Below are 27,396 nucleotides of genomic sequence, written 5' to 3' on the forward strand. Positions count from 1 at the left end.
CTATGCTCATGCATGTCATAGCTTTGCCTCTTTTCATCTTGACAAATTGCTAAATTATTTATGGTTGTTAAATTCCAGGCTCTTGTTAGCTTGTTTCATGAACTTCAATTCACTACATTTACACCTTAACAGGTTGTGAGCATACATTGTGAATTATTGTTCTATCCCACAGGTTTTAAACAATCTAAATTCTTCTGAAATGTAGGTTGGGAAACCCCACTTTTCAGGCTGTTGAATAAAGTAGGATATGAGGGATGATTTCCCATAAAAAGCAGAAAATCAAAATGTAGTGGCCAATTTAGAAATGGGAGATAACCCGCAAGGATAATGGTGCTGTTACTTCCATTGGTGGGGAAACAGATACTACTAGCCGTGCCCTCCCACCCTGAGCCTGGTTTGATAACATCCTTCTCATACTTTCTGTACCACCAAGGAAAAACTCCACTTATACGATCAGCTTCCTAATACAGTGCAAAGTGAAGGAAGAAAGTACACAATAAAATTATATCTGATGAGCAGGTAGGGTGCAACTAACTTGTGATTAGACCCGTAGATGTTAAATGTTAGAGAGGTAGTCCTAAACAATTGTGTTAGAAATGGGGTCTCTAGTTGGAAGGGTTATGAACCCAGTCCTAGAAGGGACAACCAATCTAGCCAGGGTAAGTCAGAAGCATCCTAAAAGATAACCTGTGGTCACCCTTCGGTAGCTTGGCACAGAGCTGTCAGGCTTATCTAAAGAGGCAATGTTTAAAGTATTTAACCAACACACATGCACAGTAACACAATGAAAACACCACAAAAAGACTCCATAGAGGTTAAGAAAAATAGACAATAATGTTATAAATAAATCAAGACCAAAATGACACAAATCCAATAGGTAAACGTTGAGTTAGGATTTTTAGAAGAATAAAAGAGTCCTAGAGCTTAGAAGCAAATATCGCGTTAGGGGTTACTTGAGGACATGCTGGACTGAGACAAAGTGAAGAGTCCAGGCCACCCATGATGAAGCACAGGCCGGCTACACAACCCACTGAGGAAAGTACCTTAAGCATGGTCGCAGTCCCATGATGCATTGATTTTCCTCAAGCAGTGCTGGAGAAGTGTCGGTTCCAAAGGTGAGTTGACGGTGCTGCAATGCAACAGTTTTGAAGCTGATGCTCCAGGTTTCTACATAAAGTAAAGGAATGCATTGATCTTCCTTCAGGAGTGTTAGCAATGTGGTGGTTCTAATGTGATGTTGATGCATTGCTTCCACAGCCGATACGCAGGTTTCTCCACACAGTGAAGGGATGCGCTGATCTTCCTTTATCAGTGACAGTGATGAAGTGGTTCAGATGTGGTGAAGATTCAATAGCGAAGCATTGGACCACTTTGCGGTGCAAGGAAGAGTCCAGTCCTCCCTCAGCAAGGTCAGAGAGCAGCAGGGCAGCATAGCAGAAAAGCAGTCCATCCAGGTCAGCAGTCCAACAGTGTCAGTCCTTGATGCAGTACAGCAGTTTTTCTGAAATGGTTCAGTTATAGGTCCAGAAGTGTATGATTTGGTGGGGTCAGAGACTCAGTACTTGTACCCAACTATGCTTTGAAGTGGGGTTGATTTCAAAGAAGGCTCTTTGAAGTGTACAGAGGTCCTTTCTTCCTGGCCCTGCCTCTAAATCATAGGGGATAATCAGCCCTTTATGTGGGGACAGGCACTGCCTATTGAGGTGCAAGTGTCATCCCCTCCCACCCTTCCTGCCCAAGAAGAGCCATCAGAATGCAGATGAATGTAGTTGAGCACTTAGATGCACCTAACCTTCCTGTGTTTCTGGCTGTCTAGAGGTAATGCACAAAGTGTAGCTGTCACTCACCGCAGATGTGTATTGGAGACAGGCTGGCGACACACACAGCTGTAAGAACAGAGAAGGTCCCACTTTCTAAAAGTGGCATTTCTAAAATAGTAATTTTAAATCTGATTTTACCAGTAAAGAGGATGTATCATTACCATTCCAAAGATATGAAACATGATACAGCTTCTTGAATTACAACTGCAAAGTGAATAAAGGAATTCCCCAATGTTAACATATAAGAGGAGTAGGCATCACAGTCGTGAAAATTTACTTTGTGAGTTTTACACTGCCAGGACATGCAAAACTAAAAGTACATGTCCTACCTTTTAGTTACACAGCACACTGCCTTATGGCCTACTAAGGGTCTACCTTAGGGGTGACTTATGTGTAATAAAAAGGGAGTTTAAGGTGTGGCAGAGGGATTTCAATGCCAAGTCGAAGTGGCAGTAAACTGCAAGCACAGGCTCTGCAGTGGCAGGCTAGAGACACTTTAAAGGTCTACTTCAGTGGGTGGCACAATCAGTGCTGCAGGTCCATTAATCGTTTTTAATTTTCTGGCCCTGGGTAGATGATATACCACTTTACAAGGGACTTACAAGTAAATTAAATGTGCCAATTAGGTATATACCAAGCAAACCATGTTTTAGGGGGAGAGAGCACATGAACTTTAGCACGGGTCAGCAATCGTAAAGCGCTCAGAGTCCTAAGGCTACCAAAAACAAACTCAGCAAAAAGTGGAGGGTAGAAGGCAAAAGGGTTGGAGGTGACTCTGCAGAAAGGTCCCTTTCCAACAAATGGGATATCGCTTGGTAAATGATTATGAAAAAGGTTTCCTGACAGTAATAACCACATAACAAAATACTGCCTAACAGGGGGAAATGAATTATGTGCAATTGGGATGCAACTGGGAAGTCCAGATGCTGCTTCACTCTTTTCGTCTTCAACAATAAATCCTAAGACGCCAGAATCTACTGATTCTTCTAAAGTCAGTAATAAGCTAAAATGAAAAATGTTAGATCACGATAAAGAATAGAGTTAACGAGTCCGATTTAAACATGTCTGAGGGTAAGCCATCTAACCCAGGTGCCTTTCCTAGTTTTTTGGCCCTGATGGCAATCTTGGTTTCCTTCAAAGTGAAGGGACTCATATTAGCGGTAAGAGAAGATTCATACATAGGATTAGCATCATCGGCAATGGAGCAATCGGCCGTATCTCTGTACAACTCGATGAAATAACTAGACCATTTTTCCGGGGAAATGTGGCAATCAGGTTTAGGGTTCTCATTGCGACCATTTCTAGCCACTAAGGACCAAACGCGTTTTGAATTTGAGTCCCTGGCAACCAGAACTAATTCTTGCCATGACGACTGTTCCCAGTGATTTTTGCTGGACTTAAGTATGGACGTATAATCACGCTTTGCATGTATTATCTTACATATTTCATTTGATCTTATTGCTTTTATAAAAGTGTTCCTAGCCTCTCTACATGCCTTGTCAAACCACCTATGGCGAGAATGGACTTCTAAATGACTATTCTCCCGGTTAGTTTTAAAGAATAGCTCTTTGAGGGCCGAGAAAAGATCTAAATGCAGAGACATAACCTCACTCAGAGTATATAGGGAGGAACCGTCAAATAACAGGTGAGTCGATACTAGAGCACACAATTTTCCCCATAATTTGTGAGAGTTTCTAAAATGCTCCCATTTCACAGCACGCTTATTGGAGGACACTTCCAGGGCAACAGGAGCTTCATGGTTTAATTGCACATCTGTCCTTGTAGAAAGGTGCCTATCATACGTTACCAAAAGAGGGGCATGGTCACTATTATATTGGTTTCCCACCCTTACATCTCTAATGAAATGCCAAATCCTCATGTCAATTAGTACAAGATCTAAAATACTACTATATGACCCTCTAAAAAAAGATCCCTATACGCAGAGGGGTGAGCTGGGGGTGTGTGTTGGCCCCTACTCTCTTCCTCTTGTTCCTTAATGCTTGTATTCCCTATCTCCTGGACTGTGCCAGCGATGCTCCCAGATTAGGCGGGGTTAAGACTCTTATTTGCAGATGATACTTTATTATTATCTCAAACCGCCCACGGGCCTTCTATTTTGCTTGAGAAATGTATGGGTCTCTGCAAAGATTATGGCTTGGGAATTAACACAACTAAAACCAAGTACATGGTATTTGGGGATAAAAACCATAAAATGAAGAAATGCATATATTTGGAGGGCGAGGCACTAGAAAGAGTAAATCATTTTGCATATCTGGGAATTAAGTTGGAGGATTCTCACAAATGGCAGGCCCATCTCTCAAAGTCTCTCATGAGTCTAAAACAGAAGTCTGGGGGTATTTTGAGATATGCGACCAGGTCTTCCAGATTTGCAATTACCCCTGCTATGGAAATTTACAGTGCCCAAGCAACAGTAGGAACAATATATGGAGCAGAGTTATAGGGCTTTTGCAATTTTGTGGATCAGGAAAGAGCGGAAAATTCTTGTATAAAAATGCTATTAAAAGTACCCTCTAGTTCCCCCACATTGCCGATCCGGATGGATCTAAACCTTCACTCCATTGAGCATATTGCTGCCCTCAAGCCACTATTATATTGGATTCGAATCTGGACATCGGATACCTATATCCCGTACAGAGCCTGGTTGAGCGAATTGATGAGTACACACTCTACAAAAACGTTAGGTGGTGTAATTATGTTGAGAATACTTTGACTAAACTTGGGCTGAGAAACTACTGGACAGACACTTTTATTCTCTCAAAAAATGCTACTCAGGTTGTGAGGGACGTGTATTGGCTTAATGTACAGGTAGATAAACTTTCAAAAGTGTCCACCTTTGGTTTGATAAACAATTTTTTACTGTCCAAATGCCACTATGAGTTCGAGCAGTATATGGATGCAATTCTATCCCCTCTTGCACGAGCACTTTACATTAGACTTAGATTAGGGTCACTCCCCCTACGTACCTTAACGTATAAATGGCTGAAGTCTGATATCCACTATAGTTTATGCCCAATGGGCTGTGGGAAGGCTGAATGTCTCGCCCATGTCCTTTTTCATTGTCCAGCGTACTCTAAGCAGAGAGCCCTCTGGATTGTACCTCTTTGTAAATTTACGGGTACTAGGAACAGGATAATAGCACTCAGGATTTGCTATCAGACCCTAATGTGTTAGTGGCATGCTCTCTAGAAAATTTCTGGAAGCCATTTGGTATCTTAAATTTTTAAACTGTCATTTATAATGTTATGTATTTTTTGAATGGGGCCTTGTACCTTGGTTAATTATATATTTATGTATATTATATGGAAACTAGCTACACTGGTGCTATATTGTTCTAAAATAGGTGTTTTAAATTACATTTTTTTTAATTGTTATCTGTAATGTTGAGTGCCTATTGCAGGGGGTTTTGTTCTTTGGTTAATTATTATATATTTATGTATATTATATGGAAATTAGATACAACGGAGCTATACTGTTTAAGGCAGCAATTGCAGATGTTAGAGTCCTTTAAATCATATTGTATCTTAATCATTTTAGCGAAAGGATTTTGGGTTGCTTTTTTGTATTTTACCTTGTTTTAACTATTTTATCTATGTGCTTTTATGGTATGTTTTTACCGAAATAAAGCGGAAATTGAATTGAATTGAATAGAGCTATCTGAAGCCATACTTCAAACTGAACTGCACACAGAGGTACAAATGGCTTACATATGCCATTAAAAGTGTAATGTGGGGATGTGGGCAGAGGGAGAAGGTTATACAAGACATAATTAGAAAAATCACCCAAAGGCAACCCAGATACAAAGACTCCTCCTGGATTGTAATAGTATATGAAATTCAACAGCAAATGCATCAGGATGCATCACACATACTCTTTGACCATTGATAATAAATATGTAACTTGAGGGTTAATCGAATTTTACGTTAACAATTTGTCTTGAGTGAGGATTATTTGAATGCTTTTATGTCTTGTTGACCACTCTCGCTAAATTGGCCACTACATTTCTCTTACTGCCCTTCTTTATACAGACTACGGTAATTGATTCATCCAAAACCTAGAGTGAATTTAAGAACAGTTATTGAGGTGGTCACACATTAGTTGGAGACCAATTGTTGGAGAAGAGAAGAGAAACAGAGAAAACCACAGTCCTCCCTAGTGTGTTAGTTCTAAGTGTATCACAGCTAAATAGAGGTCAACCATAACAAGGACCCCTCACCCACTCTCAAAGGCAAAAAATATAACCCATGCTTTTTGCTGCTGGTCTTGATCCTTGGAATAGTGGGGAATGAGAATAGCAACAAAAAGACAAAAAGGGGTGGACATTCGGAACAAGGTTGTCGACTGGTAAAGAGACAAAATCAAATACAGTACACAAATCTCATTTGACAGATCACAACACTAAACTTGTAAACGTACTAAACACTAGGGCATGAGCCTTTGCTTCATAAATTAACCAATCACCATGGACTGTTTTAAAATTAATGAATGAGATGCTATCAGTGGTTGAGGATGACTTTAGAAGACATAAGAACATCACGACCATTAATGTACCAAAGATTACCGGGCATGACTCGTGGGAAAACCTGCATAACAAGGTGATGACTGAATGAACACCCAGGCTTGGTTTGGTAACAATATTTCATATTAGTATGTTGATTTAAAAATAACTTCCCTAATATTTTCTCTAAAGCTGTTTTTGAAGTAAGTTTAGTATAAGGCGTTTCACACATACTTTCTTACTTTCAAGTATATTAAAATCAAGGTTCAAAACCAGACTTAAATGTTTGCCAAAATATCAAACCTAAGGCCTAATTTGAGTGTGCTTTTTTTGCAGTGTTTATAGTGCAGTATTTTCACAACCTTATTTATGGAAGGCTATGGCTGGATGCTATTCATGGAAAAAGAAAGACTCATGAACTGCAAACTGTCTGGTTTGTGCAGTTCGTGCTGTTCTTCCTAGTTAAACCATCCCCTGGCATAGGCGCTGGAAGTGGGGTGCTGCAGCACCCCTAGAAATAACCATACTGGAGTTCAGAAGGTGACCAAGCAATACAGATGCTTTGATAGTCTGTCTTTATCTTGTTACATTTGCTGTGCCTTCAAAGCCAGAGGCCAAATGTAAGGCTATGTCATTTGACAAATTGGTGCTTAGTATTGGAAATTGGCGTTTACTTTTCCTTTAAAGGCTACAAAGTGAGAGGATTTTGTAAAGTGAACTATGTGGCAATCTTGCTAGAGTACAAGGAGTGTGAAATGAAAAAATGCAGGATGTCATTTTTTCTAAAAGAATAAAATGTAAATAAATGTAATTGTATTGTACATTTTTTTCAAAATATACCAGCAATTAAGAAAGCACAAATGAAGCACTGTTTTTGTAATTCTGAAGTGTAATGGGAGCAAAGATTTTAAATATGATCAAATCAAGACACGTTACTTAGTGATGTGCAAATGATAATTACTCACCGATTTCCACATGTTGTTTGTGTGAAATATACTTTTATCATTAAAACATCATATCTTTGAGAATTTAGTGGGCAGTTCAATGGACAATGTGCTGTCTGTAACAGTACACTACGATACCATGACATATTAATATATTTTCCACAGTGTACTCCAAAATGGAGACCAGCTGCATACCACACTCTTACTACTTTCCTGCTGAATGGGTGTGACTCATTTGCTACACTTGTTCTTTGAGCGAAGTTCAAATTTTTCACAATCTCTTTAGCTTTAATGATGTAACACTGATGACAGCAACCCCACTCTAAAATGTGTTCCAGCACAGGGCCCTGGGAGAATTGCACCTTCCACATAAACTACCAGGTTTGTATATAGTTGTGGAATTTCATGCATTTCTCCTATATGCTGTCATGCAAGGAGGAAACACATAAATTGCAAAAATCCTGAGACTTCTCAGGTTGACCCCTAGAGTGAATTTAGGCAGTTTTTTTAGCTGAATTTTGCGTCACAGGTGAATTGAAAAAAAGACAAATTTCATTTTACCAATTTTGCATTGTGCAAAATAGTTTTGCCAACCACCATTTACGGTGTACAACAAGAGTTTACTTTTGGCCTGCATACATAAATTGCACCGGCAGCAACACTATTCTGCTTCAACATTACTGAATTGAGTAGATTGCACTGATGCAATTGTGCACAAACATTTACATCCATATTTAGACCGACGGGTGGAAACATTTGTTTACACTGATCAATTGGTGTCACTGTGATTTGTTTTTCCTTGTCAAGTAATAAATTGTTTGTGCTAAGTTACAGCACTGTATTGTGCAAACAAAACGTGTATTAACACTGTAGGCAGATTAAAGAGACATGCAGCACATGCGTATGTACCATTGGTCAAAAACACTACAAGGGAAATTAAAACAAACAGGTCAGTTACCAGCTTTTGTGTGCGGCCGTTCGGTTGGAATAACTGTTTTGGCCTTGGAAGAAGACTTCGTTTGCGTTTCATTTGGAACTGAAAGAAAATTGTTAGCGCTCAGTGAATGCTTACTTCCTCAAATTATGTATTTCTCTATAATTCTCCGTAAAACGTATTACTCCTCCACATCATCCACACCTCTGCAATTAAATAACAACATTACAAACTGACTTTGTCAAGCAAACACATGCTTGCCCTATTGTAACATTCTGCAGTCTGGCTTGGCATATATTTGTGCCATTTCCCATGGAGATGGGGCCGGGCACCCTGACGAGAAAAAATTGATTAAAAAGGCTGTACCTAAAGGCTAGTCGGCCTGACACAAACTTTTCCTGCCCTCTAGGATATTTCATGGGGTTTTGCACAGATTCCTCTCGCCTTTTCAGTGGACTGTTCCTCTACCAAACCAGCTCTTTGGGCAGCTAGCCGAATAGAAGCATCTAGACATATTATGATGTAGTTGGTCTACCATGAATTTCGATTCATTGTATTGTTTTTTTGAAAAAATAGGATGCGAGACTGTGAAATTATTGTTTTGTGGTAGGTCATGTGTCTTCTACTATTGTCATTTATGTGTTTTAAATTATCGAAAAGAGTCTTAGAGGCATTGAAGGAAACAACCTATACTAACAAAAATCCGTTCTATTCTTTCTATTCACTGGGATTTGAAGAGCACATGGCTACCCAGAAAGGCCTCCCAGCACTAAACAGCTAAAGGTAGGATTGCTACTTCAGGAAAGTTAAAAAATAATTTATTTCAACTCCTTTTTGATTGTTAACTCTGACTCAGTTTTCCTTACATGCTCTGGGAGAGCATTCCACAACTTGGGGATCAGGAACACGAAGGCGTACCCCCACTCCTGGATTTTCTAATCCTGGAACTTCGAACCATTGCTGGCTGATGGAGTGAACTGGTCTAATGGGGTCATATGGAGACAGAAATTTCTGAATCTGTCTGGGAACCTGTTGGTACGTCACTCGATGGGCCATGCACAGTGCCTTAAAATGAATTCTTTTAGTCACTGGTAACCAGTGCAAGTTAGCCAGCGGCGCTGTTACAAAATGCCATCTGAGAATTTTCAGCAATATACGAGCTGCGGCATTTTGAATAACTTGGAGTCTTTTTATGACCGACTTGGGGCTACTCATGTACAAGGAGTTCCCACAGTCTAGTCGGGATATGACTAAGCCTTGCACTACAATCCTTCTTGAGGATGTTGGAAGCCATCCCAGCAACTTTCTCAAGATCCTTAACAAGCTAAAGCAATTCGAAGCCAGTTTTTTTGCTTGATTTGCCATTGACAGCTTGTTATCAAGCCATACACCAAGACTGTTGGCCTCTGATTTAGGAGTACGTTCATTGCCAACAAAGTCTGGCCAATTCAAATCTATTCACTTCCTTGGGTTGTTTCCCACCACCATCACCTATGTTTTGTCCCCATTTTGTTTCAAACTACTTGCTGGAATCCAATCCCCAACCTCCTTAGGGGAGTTTTTAAGATAGTTAGATGGCCTACCAGTTTGATTGGAGAGGGAGATGATGATCTGTGTGTCATCAGCATACAGTACTGGGGAGGTACCATAGGCTTGTTTGATTTCAGTCAGTGAGCGGACATACAGATTGAACAATGTGGGACTTAGTCAGGATCCCTTCTGGACCCCACAGGAGAAATACAATTTGGATGCAAATCCCTGTCTGTGAATGTTTGTAAATAAGGATTTGCACTAACACCCATGGTTGGTTCCATGGGACCACTCATTTACCACCCTTGGAACCCCCCTCCCCCCCCCCAAAAGCAAAATAAAGCAAAGCAGGGCATAGCACAACTTTGTAATAATTTGGGAAACTATCCAATGCAAATCATGATTTGCCTTGGATAGTAAATCTCAGCACAAGAGTTTGTATCAGGCTTGCAATACAATAGTAACACAATCCCGGAGCAAAACTTCAGTAAATCAGGTCCCAGATGCTTTACCTCATAGTCATGCAAAAGTCACATGTTGCTGTCTGTTGTTATATTCATGAGGCCATCACTGGTTTGTGAGCCAGCACCCATGGCAACATTTCCAGAGATTGAGACCTGCATGGGACGCTTGGTCACCCTCTTTACCACACCTGCTACAACATCTTAGAATGGAAACTCTTGTTCCTTCAACTAGAGATATGGCAGTATCAGGGAGGATGCATTTTGTCAAAGGGGCTGAAGATGCGGACTCTAGTCGTGTTAATGATTTCGTTTTAGTCTCTGAGCCACTGACAGCCTTTCTCTTAACGGAGTTGATCCCTTGTGCACTTCTTACCACCTGCTACTGTTAGGTGGTAACCAGTGAACGATGTGTTTACCACACAGCAGGGACAGTCTAGGTCTTATCGAACATTTACGTTCTACCATCTCCATTTTGCCCCAAATCTGCAAAAAATGTCACACTTGTCGGCCCTTCCTCTGTGGGGGATTACTGTTACATGGTTCTCGAATTCGACACTGTGCATCTCTTTCCTTTCCCTTCCTCGGCATTTATCGGCCACTGTGACCTTTGATTGGTTTCCAGTTTCCTCTCCCTTTCCACGTCCACCAGGCACGTATTTCTTCCCTTTCAACCGTTCACTTTACTTCTCCCCTTGAGAGCCCAAGGCCGGGCACTGGCCTCATCCCACTGACTCCTTGGCTCCTTCCCTCACTACTGAGTATTCCCCATTTTTTGTCTTCATGTAGGCAACAGTTAGGGAGCGTACAATGTTATGTCACCATTAGTGACATCTAACATTGTCCTTGTGTGATGCTGCTGTTTCCTAGGTTTCCAATGAACATTGTAGTGGATGCTATGAAGCACAACTTGAATTTTAATAGACTGCAAAACACCATTCTGGTTTCACAAACCCTGCCATTGTGCACTGCGCATACTTAGCAAATAGTAAGTCGTTTGATAAATAAAGACTGACATTTTGAAAAATAGAAAGTAACACTTCTGTAATCCATTTATTTCAGTTACTTAGCCAGCCTACTGGGTACATGCTTTTACACCAACATTCCATGGGTAAATTTATCTCAAATGTCCAGAAATGTGCAATAAAATATGACTGGAAGTTACATTTCAAAAGAAAAACACTTTGAACTATTAAAAAAAGCTCCCAATTACCCGAGGTTATGTTGGGACCTCCAAAAATCTGAAATCGTATTAGGTTGATGGGTACACGCTGCGTTTTCTTTGATGCTAAAATGCAGACAACATAAAAGAGAGTAAAAAGCTGCATGTATAGACGTTTCAGAGGCATTTCTATGAATGTCATTTTCCACCATGAGCACAACCATAGAGAGGTGTTCTCAAAGCTCGTTGATAAAGTTCAGTCACTGGTCAGTCACTGTTCACTCAGATACTGCAACAATTCTTCTTTAAAACAAAATACTTTAAGTTATCATATTGATTGTGACGGGCGTTAAGGACAGGGTCAAGAATCGCTGTCCATTTTTTTATGTCGATATCCCTTCCCCACCGTCACTCATACGAGATCCGATAGATTAGATGGAATGTACCAATTTGATAAACCCGTTTATATTGTAAGTGCTCACTTTGGGGGCTCTGCTATTATGGTTCAACTACACAGTTCTGCATAGATACTGAATTTCTCTGTGGCACACTTGCAGTTCTATATTTGGTATGAGTGTTTCTTAAAAAAATTCAAAAGCTGAACATGTCAATTACCATGTGTTGGAAGCAGCCTTTCGGTTGTCTGAGTTGTTTTTGGTTTGGCAGAAGGAAACTTGTACATGTCATTAGCAGCTAGAAGAAGAAAAAAAACATATTTATTTTAATTAATATTAATTCCTTATTTCTTGAATATGAATCTCATCTTTAAGGAGGAATGCTGGGCCTTTTCTTGGGAGTCCTGCACCATCACTGGTCCTGTGTGGGTACTGCTGTGTACCACTGGGTTTGAAGAGTCGTCAATCCCACTGTACTCCAAACTGGATAACTAAACATGTAATTTTGAGTACGTGCATCTTTGGAGTAGCGAAGTCTAGCGGTTATGTCTTACTTTAGGCAGTGGCAAGAGGTATGAGCTCAACTAAAGCATAACAAAGTAAATGACAATAAACTAAATATCCGATAAGTGCTATGCCTCCCAAGATCAACAGAACATTTTCCTAAGAGTTAAGAAAAAAGTGCAGATAAAGCTATGATGCACATAGTTGTTAACGTCTTCTGGGGCAGAGATACAGTGCCAAAAGTTTTTATAGAGTTTTGTCACTACGATCTAGATTTTTTATTAAAATTGTGTCATAGGGCCAGTGTTATCCTGTTGGGCCAAAGAGTCACATGGCAACATGTAGGAATTAAGAAAGAAAATGCAATGCTAAAACAAAGGCCAGGACTGAAACATTATCCCACCTTTGGCATGGTGTCATCTGGTAGCACTATTTAGAACGTGTTTTCTAATTGCTCAATTCGTTTCCATTTAAATACGTCTTTAATAGGTTATAGTTTCCTATGGTTCCCTTGTTTGTTCCTCTCAAAATACGTAGTTCAGTGGCCAAAATAACAGAGATAATCATTTACACTGGCTGTCTCTAGGACCCAACACAGAGTGCTGCAGGTATCATCTCTCAATTTCTCACTCTTCAAGGTTATCGATCACCAGTGACACAAAATGTACAGTCTTTCAGCTTTTTTTGTTTTTATAGTTTCTTAAGCTGGCACCACAGTTAGTGGTGTCACATTCTGAGAAAACTTTCTATACCAAACAGTGTTTCAAAGTCTGCATAGTAGGTATAGCTAAATGAATGCATAAAAGCTGTCTCTAGCTTGATTTGGAACAAATGAGGTCCTTGCCTCTGCCAACCCGAATACCATGTGATCCCCGGCATGGTGGCCACCTGATATGTTCCAGATCTCTTCTTCTTCCACAGAAAATAGGAATCTAATTTTACCATGATCTGTTTTTCAAATCACAGATCTCAGCATTTTCGGCTGCCTGCTTTTCTTTGCTGGAATTGCTTAGATAGATCGTGGACTTTCTTATTTTTCACTAGCTGTAAAACTGCCATTCATGCTGTGACCACTTTGAGAATAGATTACAGCAATGATCACTATCTAGGATTATCTGAATTTTCCATTCACTGGCTTCAGATAGTCCAGAACACGATTGCTAGTTTTGCCTTGAATTTACCTAGGCATCATTCTATCTCTTCCGTGCTATGTGATCTACACTTCCTCTTTATTCTTAAATGATTGATTGTTAAGGCAATGGTCTTGACTTACAGAGCCCGATTTAAATTTAACGAAGACTCAATCTATCTGCAGAAGCTATCCCAAATGTATTTCTCAGGTCGTGTTCTAATGTGACTTGACTTGTACCAGGCTCTTGACTTTGTCTTGACGATAACTAGAGTCTGCCGAGCCAGAATCGTTGGACTTCCCGTTATTTACCAGGCTGCCAAATACTGGAATTTACTTTTTATTGACTTGTACCCAGATAAGAAATTGAAAAACCGGCTCTTCATTAACTGCTAACTTCCGAATCATCTAATTTCGCACTGTGTCCAGCACCAAGATGCCCTAGTTAGGGCTGCTGGTGCACTCTAGAAAAAGTCACTCATTCAATAGAGTTAGAAGCCATTTGACATTTGTCAGTTACAAATCCTACCAGAGAAAAGAGCCCAGGCGAATGCAGTATTAAACATTGTGGGATCCCAGGTAGAATTATCTTATTTTAGGAATGGAGCAAATGGGAGACTCTTAAGGCACATTTGGAAAGAGCTTGCTGTGAAATAAAATCAGCAATAGTTTGTATAAAGTTGAATTTGCCTGGGGTAGCTGGCAATCTATTTAAAGCGTTGTTAAAAAACATGTTAAAAATTGGAACTGTTGCATTTAATGTTCTTCGAATTAAACATGCAAAATCCTATGAGAGGAGGAGGAGGAGGGAAACACTATATCCAACGTATTATATTGACCTGCATATATATTTACCTCATACAATAGATTTGACCTATATCGTCAAGTTGAGTAGATGTGGAGTTAGAACAGAGAATCTGTACTTCCTTAAAAATGCAAGCTTGGATGACATAGTGGAAGTCAATAGTTCACTGCTGATATTAGGGCAGGTACATATTATTGTATTGTGATGCACAACTGGAAATGAGGCTTTACATCTGAATTTTTGTTATGGTTTTCTCAAAAAGTGAGGTGGTTGTTTTTTGTTCTAGTTTGCGATCACAGATAGCTACAATCATTTTCTAAAGCTTTGATAAAGTTGCTTGTAATACCAAGTAAAAAGACAATTGTATTTAGCTGATATCGGTCAGTATGTTTCCTGAATGTTCTGCACATTTCTATCAACATAGATGGTACACAACTTTTAAATAATATTGCTTCTTGATACAGAAAGATCAAGCTTTTACATAGAAACAGAGTATATTTTACCCATGTGATTTTTGAAATGATGCATTTTTCTACAGTAATGAGGGAATCCGACTCCCATTGCTGCTCCTCCACCAGTAGCCGTGGAATAAGTATTTGCTGTTGTGAATTGGAGTTGTATCTGGCTGATGTTAGAATGCATGTATTGTCCACAAGTTTTTATTACTAGTTAGGGGCAGGCCATAAAGCTTAACAGGAGAAGGCATCAAAGGCCCCTGTGCTGCCTATCTGCTGGTTTATGGCTGCATCTCTGGATGAGATCACCAGTTTCCATCTTCCTTCATCAAGCTAGGACTACATCAGCAATAGGAAAGCAAACAACGAGTACACAAAGTAGGACACTTCCAGATCACTGACAGCCCCGAAGCAATTAGATGGCGTGACTTTACAAACAAGCTGCAGCTGTACACTGCCTGATCTGATTGAATCCTTCAGGGCGCATCAATGAATTTAGATTTTGTGCGGAAGATCCACTGCACTGATAGTAGGACCGACCGCTATACCGCACACAGGAAACAGAGGTAGGGTGAAAAACAAGACAAGGGTGACCTCTCCTCCCCAGTGTACGTAAATTCCATTGATCTCATTACATTAAAACTTCTCACTAACCAAGCAGACACTTAGTAGCTGCCATTGGAGAGCAAAGAGTGTACTAAGATAGGAAAGAGAATAACATAAAATAATAATAAAAATGATAATAATACTTTATTCCGTTAAAATAAAAATGCACATAAAACAATGCGGCACACATAAATAGATGCACATAGTAACCAATCATAATATAAAGGGTCGAACAAAGATCCAAGATAAAACCAATTGTGAAAGAGCCAAAAAAACAAACGGTTAATAATTAGCACATATTACACAAAAATACAGTGAGTAAAGGTGTCATGATAGCCCTCGGGGTCACACATCACATAATCTAAGAAAAAAAAAAGATCTGCCCAGCAGTGTCATATAATGGTGTAGCATAAACATTAAGAGAAAAACAGTAGCTCAGGAGGGAATCCCACTCTTTTCAGTTGCAACTAGAAAACTATCCAAGTGTTTTTGTTCTCATGAACCAAGTCCAATGGAGATATTTGGTGACAGCATAGATGACTGACTCACTGGTCTCTGTGCGTAAGAGCCTAAGATATTGCCCACACACAAGCTGCCTGCAGATTGGACGGTCCAGCTTTTCCTAGGCCAGGCATAGCCAGGACAGAAAAAGATTAGGGCGGTCATTGCGAGTTTGGCTGTCAGTGGACTGCCGCAGTGGAGATGGCAGTCACACTGCCGTGGGCCTGGCGGTGTAGACCGCCATATTATGAGTACTGGGAAGGCACCTGCAGAGCACAGTCAAGTTTCCGTCCGGACCGCCATTGTGGATGGACCGCTGTTGCCGGTGGAAGGCCTCTTCAGGCCGGCAGTGAGACAGTTTCCACCCACTGTATTACGAGGTTGCACACCGCCAGGATGTCCGGGGCTGTCTAACTACCGCAAAAGCCATGGAGGGAATGAACAACATAAAAGGAAGCACTCACCTTCTGGAACACACGCTGGTCCGTAGGTGCCATGGCACACAAATTGCAAGTCTTTCCAATGCTCCTGCTGGCCATTGACATCCAGGACCAGCGACGCCGACATAGACACCAGCCGTAAGCACCCAATCCTAGCACACACTGGAGGGAAGGACATTAGTACACACACACACGCACAAATGCACAGTCACCCCATATACATGTGGAAGGAAAGCCAGGACAAGCTATGTAGCATCGACACCAACGGTGCCGTTGTAGATAAATATAATTCTATATTTTTAAATCTTAATAAAAACAACTATTCACAAAATGCCACAAGGGCCAGTGCATATGTGTCCAAATGTCCCGGGCACACTGGGCATATGAGGAGTGCCCAACTTGACTCCTGACTGCAATGTGCAGACTTCACCAGGCAAGGGCATCAATGGGGCATGCGGGCACCTCAGGGATGGGGGCCGGGGGCAGTGTGGTCAGGGTTTGGATGGGGAGATCCGTCCTCTTGTCTTTAGGTTTCCCCTCCTTACTGTCCTGCTTTCGGGGGGTACCTTAGCCTTGCCCCTCTTTCCTGCCTTCTTTGGTGAGACGGAAGTGGAGGCTATGACAGTAGGGGACCCAGATGGAGTGGTCCCAGACCTAGAGGTGTGAGGGGCAGGTCTGCTTGTTGTGGCAGCACTGCAGACTGCTGTCTGCGGGGCATGGCTCAGCCCAGAGGAGGACAGGGAGGTGGAAGGCAGGGGTCTGAGAAGGGTAGCAGGGAATTTGGGGGAACAGGGACTGGATCAGGGGACGGGAACAGGGAAATCTCATGAAGGAATCTTTTTTTCAGGGCAGCAGGTAGGTCTTGGGTAAGGCGTTTGGGAGTAGAGGGAGAGGGGATGGTTGATAGGTGTGTACGTGGATCTGGATTGGGTGCTGGTGCGTGGGTGGATGATATGTGTGTGCTAGGTGTGTGATGGGTGAATGAGTGTGGGCGTTTAGGTGTACTGGGAGGAGGAGGAGGAGGGGAGGAGACACAGGGAGATGGCAGGGGGGATGTGTGTGAATGTTGGGGTGGTGTGTGCAGGTAGGGCGGATGTGCTGCATGTGGTTGTGTTGACTGTTGTGGTGCGTGCGGATGTGGTGTATGGGGTGCATGTATGGTGGTCTGCTGTTGTGTTGACAGTGACAGTGACGGCACATGTGGCTGGACCTGGGACTGATGATGTGGTGTCTGCAGGTGTGAGTGGCGATGTGACTGTGATGGGGGAGCAGGTGGGGGAGTCAGTGTTGGGAGTGGATGTTGTGTGTGCATCTGAATGTTGGCTGGGAAATGGGAGAGGGATGTCAGAGTGGGAACGGTAGTTAGAGGGGGAACAGAAGAAGAAGGAACACTGGCTGCCGTCAATGAGGAGGTCAGAGCCTGAAACGATCTCTGAAGGACAGACAGGGCACCATGAATGCCTTACAGGAACGCATTTGACCGTTGCATCTGGGATTCCAGTCCCTGGATCGCAGTCACAGTGGTTGTCTGCCCAACAGAGATGGACCTCAGGAAGTCAATAGCCTCCTCATTGAGGGCAGCAGGGCTGACTGGGGCAGGGCAGAGGTGCCTGTGGCGAAGGAGATGCCCACCCTCCTGGGTGAGTGGGCAGAGGCAATTGGGTGGGGAGCTAAAGGGAGGGCAGTGAAGGTAAGGGGGGTAGTGGACATGGATGGTGCAGGGGTAAGGCCTGAAGGTTTCGCCACCACCAGGGAGTCACCATCGGAGGAAGAATCTGATGATAGAATAGTGGATCCTGTCTCCCCCATGGTCCCCCCCTCGCTCTCCATCCCACTGGTCCCCTCGGCTCAGCTGGTATCAGCCTCCTGGGTCCCGTGGGATGCAGCTTCCCCACTCGCCGGTGCACCTTCTCCTTCACCAGATGATGCTGATGAACACAAAGACAAAGAAGGAGAGGAAGGGAGGGAGGGAGGGACAGACAGTGAGAGACAGGGTGGGAAAGTGAGAGACAGGGAGAAATTGGTCAATGCCAGCACAACAGCCACACACTTTACTATAACATACTCTAATGCCATGTCAGTACATGCCATGCCCTCACTCACACATGCCACTCCAATAACAGACCATGCGTGCCACTACAGTCATGCACATGTGTTCCACTTATACTGACACACATTCAATCATATACAGGATGAAAGACATACCCACAACACATGGCTGAACCAGCACATTGGGTCGTGGCTCTTTACGATCACAAGACTTGAACTAAACACCCTATGGGCGTTTGGAGGCATACTTGCACAGCCCCATAACCCATACACATATAGCTGTGTGATGTGAAACCTCAGACTCCACAGACTACACATATATATAGAGATATGGCTCCAGCCATACTATTTGGATAGTCGGTAATACAAAGTTTGTGAACTCCAGAAGGGGACCCTGTCCACATCAAATACCCTGCTCATCTACTACAAGGTTGCCATGTCATCGATACTACTTAGCAGTTAAGTTCACCTCAACTCACATCCTGCATGGCATTTGAACACATGTATGTAGCACATCTGGTCTCTATGTATCCCAAGCCTAGTCCAACAGTAGCTACCTAGCACACATTCCACAGCATTCACACACTGCACAGGCTGCACCTATCACTCACCACATAACCACTGTATGAATGTGTACTTACCCCCTTGTGGCTGTTGTGCTGCCCTCTAGCACCCATCCACCTCATGGTATGCCACCACCAAAATGCGGGAAATAAGGCGGGTCAGGGTCCAACGCGCACCCTTCCCTCGTTGGGAGGATGTCCCCAACTGGGCCTCACCAGTCTTCCTGGCCCAGCGTCTCAGGTCCTCCCACTGCTTCCTGCAGTGGTTGCTCCGCTGGGCATGGACCCTCATGGTCTGCAATTGCTTGCCGAATGGCTCGCCAAATCCCCTTCTTCTGATGGGCGCTCACCTGCATGGATGACACAAGGAAAAGGAGACAGTCATGTAGCGTGGTATCTTAGGGACTGCATTGGACACAGCACTTCTCATGAACATACGCACATTTCAACATTTCAGTTGTCCTCACAGTCCTCAGCAAGGTCCTTCCGCAAGTCACTTATCCTCGTCCCAAGGCCTCCGTCCACATTCGTACCACTCACAGACAGTACAATCACAGTGGCCTCACCTGCTGCCCTGGTGCCCCATACAGCTGGTCATACAGGGGTAGGACACCCCCCCACAAGCTTCTATAGTTCTTCCTGTAAGAAGTCTGGGGCCTTATCCCCAACAGCATGTGGCATCTTGGCTACCAGAGTCAGAACACAGCAGCACACACAGTGGAGGTCTTCTCAGCATGAGTGCCAGGAGTCAAGTGAACATGAGCACATGAAATGGCAGTCACGGCTGCCGCTAGCATCACTGTCACCACCGGCGGTGATCACCATTCGCTCATGTCTTCCATATGCAATCATGTTAACCAATGAGGAGTTGCACGGTGGTTGCGACCGCCTACAGCCATGATGTCTGGTTGGACATCCTCACTTGTGTGGGGGCTCCTCTGCTACGGGGAAAGGGGTGCTGGTGTCCTGCATGTCCTGTAGCAGGGCCTCCAGTCCACTGGCTGCAGCTGACGTGGAGGGCTCAGATGTGATCTGGCTAATGGAAGGGGCCCACTGGTGGGAGGTGGACTGACGCAGGATGGTGGTAAGTTCCTTCAGCACCCCTGCTGTGGAGGCAAAGGTGGCTTTGTGGGTCTGCCACTGCTGCATGGCCTCGTTATGGTTCTCCCTTTGAAGTCTATGGGTCTCCTGCAAGGTAGGGAGGATCTGGGCCATGGTGTCCTGGGTTTGGTGGTATACACCCAGAACCTTGGTGATGGGCTCCTGGCCAGTCTGATGTTGTTGCTGTCCCCTCCCTTGGACCACAGATTCCCTCCCACTACCCCGGCCCCCTGTGCCCCTGGCACAGTGTCCCCACTCCCAGTAGCACCAGGGCCTTCATTGTTTGGGGCCGGTGCCCTTGACTCAGGGCCCTGTACTGTGGGGCACACCTCTAATTGAGTGGTCCCTGAGACACAGGTTTGGGGAGGAGGGGCTAGCTGAGGTGTTGTAGCCACACAGAGGGTGAGTCTGGGGTGTCCAGGGTGGGGCTGCCTGGGGTGGACTTGCCAGTCACCCCAGATAGCCCAGGCAATTCGTCGTCCTCCAGACATCCACAGGGGCCTTCATCCTGGGGAGGGCTGTCTGACTCTTCCATCCTCTGCTGGGTGGCAGTGGCAGGGTTAGCTGTGGATGGAAAGGGTGAGAGTTAGTACGTGGATTTGTCTTTGTAGTGTCATGGTGTGCTGCTTACAGTGGGTGGATTTGTTATCCAGGGATGGCAATTTGCAGCAATGCAGACACTGCATGGTGAATGGGCTTTGGGCCATGCTTTTCATATCATATTTAGTCTTGGGTTTGCTGTTTGACATTGCTGTAATTGCCATAGCTAGTGAGGTGGTGTTGGCTAGCAGTCGGGGTGGGCTGTGGGATGATTGTCCATGCAGGTGCTCCGCTGTGAGGTGTGAGAGTGACTTGGATCCACTGTGCAAAGTGATGGATTGTGGGAGTGGTAGTTGAGTAGATTGTGAAGGTTTAGCGTGCATTGTGAGGGGTGGGTGTGTAGATTGTGGGAGGGGTGGTGTGGCATGCAGAATAGGAAGGTGGGGTGATAGTGGGGGGTGCAGTCTTGTGGTTTGTGATAGAATGGGGAGTGGGGGTGCTGGGGAGGTATGCAGGAATGGAGTGTTAGTGCACGGGGGTGTTACTTCCTTACCAGAGTCAATCCCTCCGATTATTCCAGTCAGGCCCTCAGGATGCATGATGTCCAAGACCTTCTCCCCCCAGGATGTCAAGTCAAGGGGAGGAGGTAGGGGTCCACCGCCAGCCTTGTTGAGGGCGATGTTGTGCCTTGCCGCCATGGAAAGGACCTTCCCCCTGAGGTCGTTCCACCTATTTCTGATGTCCTCCCTTGTGGTGGGTAGCTATCGACTGCATTCACCCTGTCGACGATCCTCTGCCAAAGCTCAGTTTTTCTGGCCATAGATGTCTGCTGGACTTGAGCTCCCATCAGTTGTGGCTCGACTCTGACAATCTCGTCCACCATGACCTGCAACTCATTGTCAGTGAAGCGTGGGTGCTTGTGGCATGACATGTTGTGGGGGTGCGTGCTATGCTTGTGAGGTGCAGTGCGGGTGGCTGATTGTTGTGGGTGTGTGTGCAACGTGTAAAATAAATGCTCAATGTGCAGTGGTTCGTGGGTCGTGTATCTCTAGGTCATGTGTCTCTGGGTCGTGGTAGTATTCGCAAGGTGGGTGTGTATTATAGTGCGGTGAACAGGTGTGTGTGGTGTGTGTATGTGTTTCAGGTGTGGGGTGTTCGACCTGTCAAATCGGGTGCTGCCTTCTAATGGTGGAGATTTTCTAGCCCTCCGCGGTGCGCACCCCCAATGGTTTTCAGCTGTGCATTTTCCGCTGTGCAGAAATATGACTCATAATATGGCGGCCGGAATGGTGTCGGTGTGGCAGGCCCAGCGGACAGACAGTTGCTCTTTCTCTGCCAGTGGCATTGGCGGTGTTGGATTTATGGCTGTGTCTCGTCGGTTTGGTGATTGTGACTTGTAATACGGTGGCCACTGTACCGCCAACACTGGTGGGACGGTGGCGGGATTTTCTGTGGCGGTCTTGCCCAAAGACCGCCAAACTCGTAATGAGGACCAAAGTGTGGAATGGATTCTTCTGCCTGCAGAAATACCAGGCACATAAAATCCTTGTCAGCTTTATGTTACCATGTGGAGCAAAATGATAGAAGAGGTAGTGTGCCATTCTAGACCTTAAGATACAGCTGTCTGGCAACAGGTGCAAGCCAGTAATCAAGAAAAGGCTCAAATTCAGTGTGAGGTTTAATGCCAAGAAAATCATTAGTAAGGGAGCCTTGGTTCACACTCCTCATCTCCAGTTCCCACTTGTGCCCCCAGAAAGATTCCTTGAGCACTTCCCTGGTGAGTTGTAGGGAATGACTATTATCAGACTCACCAAGGTCAAGCTCTATCAACATATCTTTACATGGCATATCCACTTGATTTACAGGATTTATCCAATGCAACTATTTCTTTGAAGGCATTTTAATAATCTTCAAGGGCATAATTTAGCCTATGCCAATATAACAATGGTCTTAACTGGGCCTTATAGGTCAGTGGCGTGACACCCATGTCCTGTCACATTGATAATAATGGGGTGTTTTTGAGGAAATTAAGGCTCTGAGTTAATTATTCTCTGCTACACTCAGCTCAGCCAGACTTGAAGTCACATAATTCTGCCCAATGTAGTGCACTACCCTCTGCCTTGGCCATATATACTTTTAAGGCAAGGGAAATGTGCCTAACTTTGGAAGACTGGTAAAGTCTTAAAATTACAGAGGCTTGGTGGGTTAATTTCAGAGAGCTTTTTTTAACCCAGGGGAACCAGTTCATATTCTTAGTGTGATTCCCAGGTGGTTTAACTCAGTAACCCCGTCTAGCCGTTTTCCTTCAAGCATAATAAAGCCACTGAAAGTCCTATGGGGATTGATGTTCATAAATTCTGTCTTCAAGTGATTGATCACAAGAATTTGGTTGACACAAAATGTCGCAAATCTATCAACTAGGGCTTGGAGACCGAACAGAGTTTTAGACACCAGCAGGGTGTCATCTGAGAATAGGAGTAAAATAATTCTCCGGTCCACCACCCGAGGGGCACTATTCTCACTGTCCTCCAGGTAGGCAACTACATCATAAAGATATACAGATATCAATGCTGGAATAGGAATGCACCCCTGGAGAACACCTTTATGTACTTCTATCCATTCTGTTATTTCACCCCTGGCACCACATCAGACTTGGATGTGGGCGTCTTGATGTAGATGCATGAGAATTTCTAGAAGGTCAGGAGGGACATTACTTTTCTTCAGGGCCTCCCATATTTGCATGGGGAACCAGGTCAAAAGCAGTTTTAAGGTCCACAAATACTAGGTATAGATGAGATTCATCAAGGATAGCTGTCTTCCAATAGATAATCATGATCCTAAAGAACTGGTCAATAGTGCATATTTGACTCCTGAACCGTGCTTGCAAATATGACATTACACTGTGCTCCTCTATCCAGTTGTCAACCCTGTATAAGATCGGTTTGCAAAATACCTTCTTAATTACATTGGTAAGGGTAATAGTTCTTTAATTCAGGGGGGAATTCTTACAAATGGAGATGATAACGGCTACTTTCCAGCTTCATGGGATGTCCACCCCCCGTATGGTGTTGGTTAACTTGTTTATAGATAGGGCCCAAGTCTCAATGTCTAATAGAAAGAGGTCCCCAGGTACTCCATCCCGCCCAGTGGCTTTACCAGCCACAATGGCCTTAATCGCCCCCACAGTCCCATTTATCTTGATGGTTATTGTGGTGGTGGCTTTTAGTGAGGGATTTAGAAAATCCTTGGTATTTGTGCTCTTCATTGTAGGGGGACTATACAGATCTTGGAAGTGCTTATCCCAAGACTCACGGTGGACAGAGTCCACAATGCCAGTTGCAGCACTATCCCCATTACTTGCTACTAGCTGCCAGAACTTCCAAATGTCTTTAGAAGCTGCTGCCTCGTATTTCCAAATCTGAGTGCTACAATTGTGTTGCACCTTTAGCTGAACCAGTTTATATTACGTTGTCACCACTTTCAAAGGCCTGTTGTAGCTCAGATATTGCTCTAATGCAATTTTTGTTAAACCTGGTGCGACCAGGTTTAGAGACCTTGGTGCTGTATGAATGGTGTCATGCAGAATATTCCCCTTAAATGTTGAACTGGTTTTCATGGATCAGTGAGGTTGCAGAGTACTTATCGTACAGAACGAGTTAGCAGAGTCCTGTTCATTGTGTTCCTAAAATCAGGTTGGACAACAACCCTGGCCCATTTCACTCAACTCTCTTTGTTAGATGGTATTAAGTCTGTTGTGAGAGAAAGAGGGATTCTCACTGACTGTTTAAATATATTGCTCAATGAACAGTGTAAGGCATTGTGGTTGCTATCTGTCCTATTTAGCACCTTCCTAAGCAGAACAATGTTCCAGAGAGAGGGCAATCAGGATGTAATCTATCCTGCTGGAGTTGCCAGGCTGACTGAAAGTGTAAGATGCATATTGCTCAGAAGAGTAACATAATATACCATCACAACACAAAATGTCCAATAGCATAACATACATCACTATACAACATAAAACAACATGACTTCAAAAAACAACAAATGTGAAAGAGCAAATAGCATAGCATAACAGGACTTGATCATTATACTGAATGCTCATCACATTGTTGCATTCCTTGCCGTAAAGAGCCTATATATATATATATATATATATATATATATATATATATATATATATATACATATATATATATATATATGACCAACTGGTGGTTGCCAGTAGGTAGTTATAGTTAAGACTATGGGCCACATGTACTTATGTTTTGCGACTCGCAAGTCGGTCACCACTCTATTTGCGATCATGCAAAACGCGAAATGGTATGTACAATGTCCCAAATAGTGATGCGACCAATTGCCGAATCGCAAACATTTGCAACTCGAGTTTGTGACTCACAATTAAGAAATCGCAAATTGCGAGTCGCAAACAGAATGTACAAGGCAGTCGTAAATTGTGAATAGTCGCAAATAGACCATTTTGCGCACCCAGATTAGCACTGATTCCAAACAGGTGGTAACCAGAACCAAAGTACAAAAGCAGACCCATAAGGCATCTGGGTTTTTCAAAATGGCTGCACTCTACGTGATTGCATGGAGAAGGCAAGTCCAGGCTGTCCAGCAGAGGAGGAGGAGGCGGAGACAGGAGAGGATATACAGAACCAGGCAGACCATATTTCAAAAGACTGAGGAGGTAATATATGACAAATATAGACTGAGCAACGCAGTCATCTTAGAGATTATAGAACTGCTGAAACCTCAGCTAGAATGCCAAACCCTGCGCAGCTGCTCCATCTACACACATGTGCAAGTGCTGTGCTCACTGCACCTCTTGGCCTCAGGTAGCTACCAGGGGGTGATTGCAGTTGCTGGTGGGGTGTCCCAAAGTGCCCTGTCACAATTCTTTAGAAGGTTCCTAGATGCTATACTCGCACACATGTCCCAATAAATATGCCTTCCCAGGAATGCGGAGGAAATACACAACACCAAATTAGACTTCTACAGAATTGCAAACTTTCCCTATGTTATAGGGTGTGTGGACGGGACACATATACCCATATGTCCTCCTGCAAATCTGGAATATGTGTTCCTCAATAGGAAATGTACTCACTCACTCAACATCCAGGTGGTATGTGATGCCCATAATGTCAGAACTGATATAGTGGCAACATTTCCAGGGAGCACACATGATGCGTACATATTCAGGCCCAGTGGGATACACCAACGCCTAGAACGTGGGGAGTATGGTGAAGAATATTTATTAGGTACTGTGTAGTACACACCAATGTCAGAAATACATTTCAATGCATAACCATGTGAAGCCATGCTCAAATATGCTGTATTGTTACACAGGTGACAGTGCATATACTCCGAGGCCATGGATACTCACCCCCATACCTAACACCTGCCAATCAGAATGAGAGGCGCTACAACATTGGACATATGCGAACCAGAACCGTCATTGAGAGGACCTTTGGCATGATGAAGTCACATTTTAGATGCCTGCATAAAAGTGGAAGTGCACTCCAGTATGCCCCAGAGACTGCATGCAAGATTGCGCCGACATGTACCATCCTACACAACATAGCACCCAGATGTGGGCTACATCTCACCCTAGATGACACAGATTCTGAGGATGTGGAGCAGGAGCCACCACAACGACAGCCTGGGGATGGTAGCATCGTAATGGAGGGCAGACAGAGACGGGATCACATAGCAACTCATTACTTTGGCAGGTAAGTGCCAACCGTAACACCATTCATAAATGTAAGACACATATAGCCAGGTTGTGCAAAACAAAATTATCCTTTAATGTCAGGAGAGGCATATAGCTAGCAGTAAAGAAGTATAATGTAACAAAGTCTGACAAATTAAACTCATGTGCCTTAGGTTAAACCGAGGGGGACAACATCACACCCTCCTATGGCGACGATCACCATGGCCTGTGCCTGGTTGGTCCACTGATGTCTGGTGGGCACTGCTACTACGCAGGATGCGGGCATCTGTGGCAGAAATGTTGCTTACACTTGATATGTCCTCACTGTCCTGAGGGGTGTCACCAATACCTCTTGCTGCCTGGGAGGTGTGAATGAGGTCAACTGCAGCAGTAATGCGCCCTAGTCCTCTTGCCACATCTCCAGAACAATGTCCTGGTTCTACCTGGAGCGTGGCAGTGCACCTTGACAGGCAGGTAGTTGTGGTGGCTAGGTGGCCAATGGACTGACTGAGCCGGTCCAAACGTGCAGCTGTGTAGCGTTCTCTTTGCCTTGCATGGACCCGATCCGCAACTATTTCCCTACACAGGCCATTGATGGTGGTGGTGAGGTTGACCATGTTGGTGTTCATGGTGGATGATTGGTTCTCAACATTTCCAAATCCCTGTGTGAGGGTCTGTTGCATTTGGTGCAGGTTCCGGTTCATCATCCGCATTTGTGTGTTTTACAGGCGGTGACTGCTCAGTAGCGATGCCTCCTGTCCAAGAAATTGTTCTGTCGTGACATCCTCCTCACCTGCATCATGTGTCAGATGACGCCTTCTACCCCCAGACCCAGCTGTTCGCAGTGGCCGACTCTCACCCATCTATGGCCTCGGTGTCAGGTTTACTGCCTCATTGTCCACATCTGTCTCCTCTGTGGTCTCACGTGCATGATGAACAATCGGTGTGGTACTGCCCTCACCTGCAGAAATGCTGACTGCCTTGTCTGCTGTCATGGTGGCATTGTCATCTCCCTCTACACTAGGGTCATTGGTGATTACTTGATGGAGACCTGTGGGACACAGTGGATACACTGTCAGTGCCTCTCAGATGTGTGGCTTCTCAAAAGAAATATTCCTCAAAATTTGGACTACTGTACTACATTACCCATAATGCACTGAACTTGAGGTCGGCATATCGGTATGGAACAATATGGATGATGCATGCTTTTGTGGACTGTTGATGTGTG

The 27,396-nt window shown here is 44.0% G+C and overlaps 1 protein-coding gene across 16 annotated transcripts in view; it reads right to left on the reverse strand.

Annotated features, from left to right (window-relative positions):
• The window catches only part of ABI3BP (ABI family member 3 binding protein), a 2,083,720-nt gene that overhangs the window by 428,196 nt on the left and 1,628,128 nt on the right, over positions 1-27,396 (reverse strand). For 15 of the 16 annotated variants that reach the window (XM_069204834.1, XM_069204832.1, XM_069204833.1 and 12 more), the window contains 3 exons: positions 11,983-12,060; positions 11,419-11,493; positions 8,239-8,316 (listed from right to left, as the gene is read on the reverse strand). In XM_069204834.1, coding sequence (XP_069060935.1) covers positions 8,239-8,316; positions 11,419-11,493; positions 11,983-12,060 — 231 coding nt within the window. The remainder of the gene's footprint in view (positions 1-8,238; positions 8,317-11,418; positions 11,494-11,982; positions 12,061-27,396) is intronic. The other variant, XM_069204837.1, reaches the window with a different exon arrangement.

The sequence above is a fragment of the Pleurodeles waltl genome, chromosome 8, assembly GCF_031143425.1.
Source record: "Pleurodeles waltl isolate 20211129_DDA chromosome 8, aPleWal1.hap1.20221129, whole genome shotgun sequence".
NCBI classification, from domain to species: domain Eukaryota; kingdom Metazoa; phylum Chordata; class Amphibia; order Caudata; family Salamandridae; genus Pleurodeles; species Pleurodeles waltl.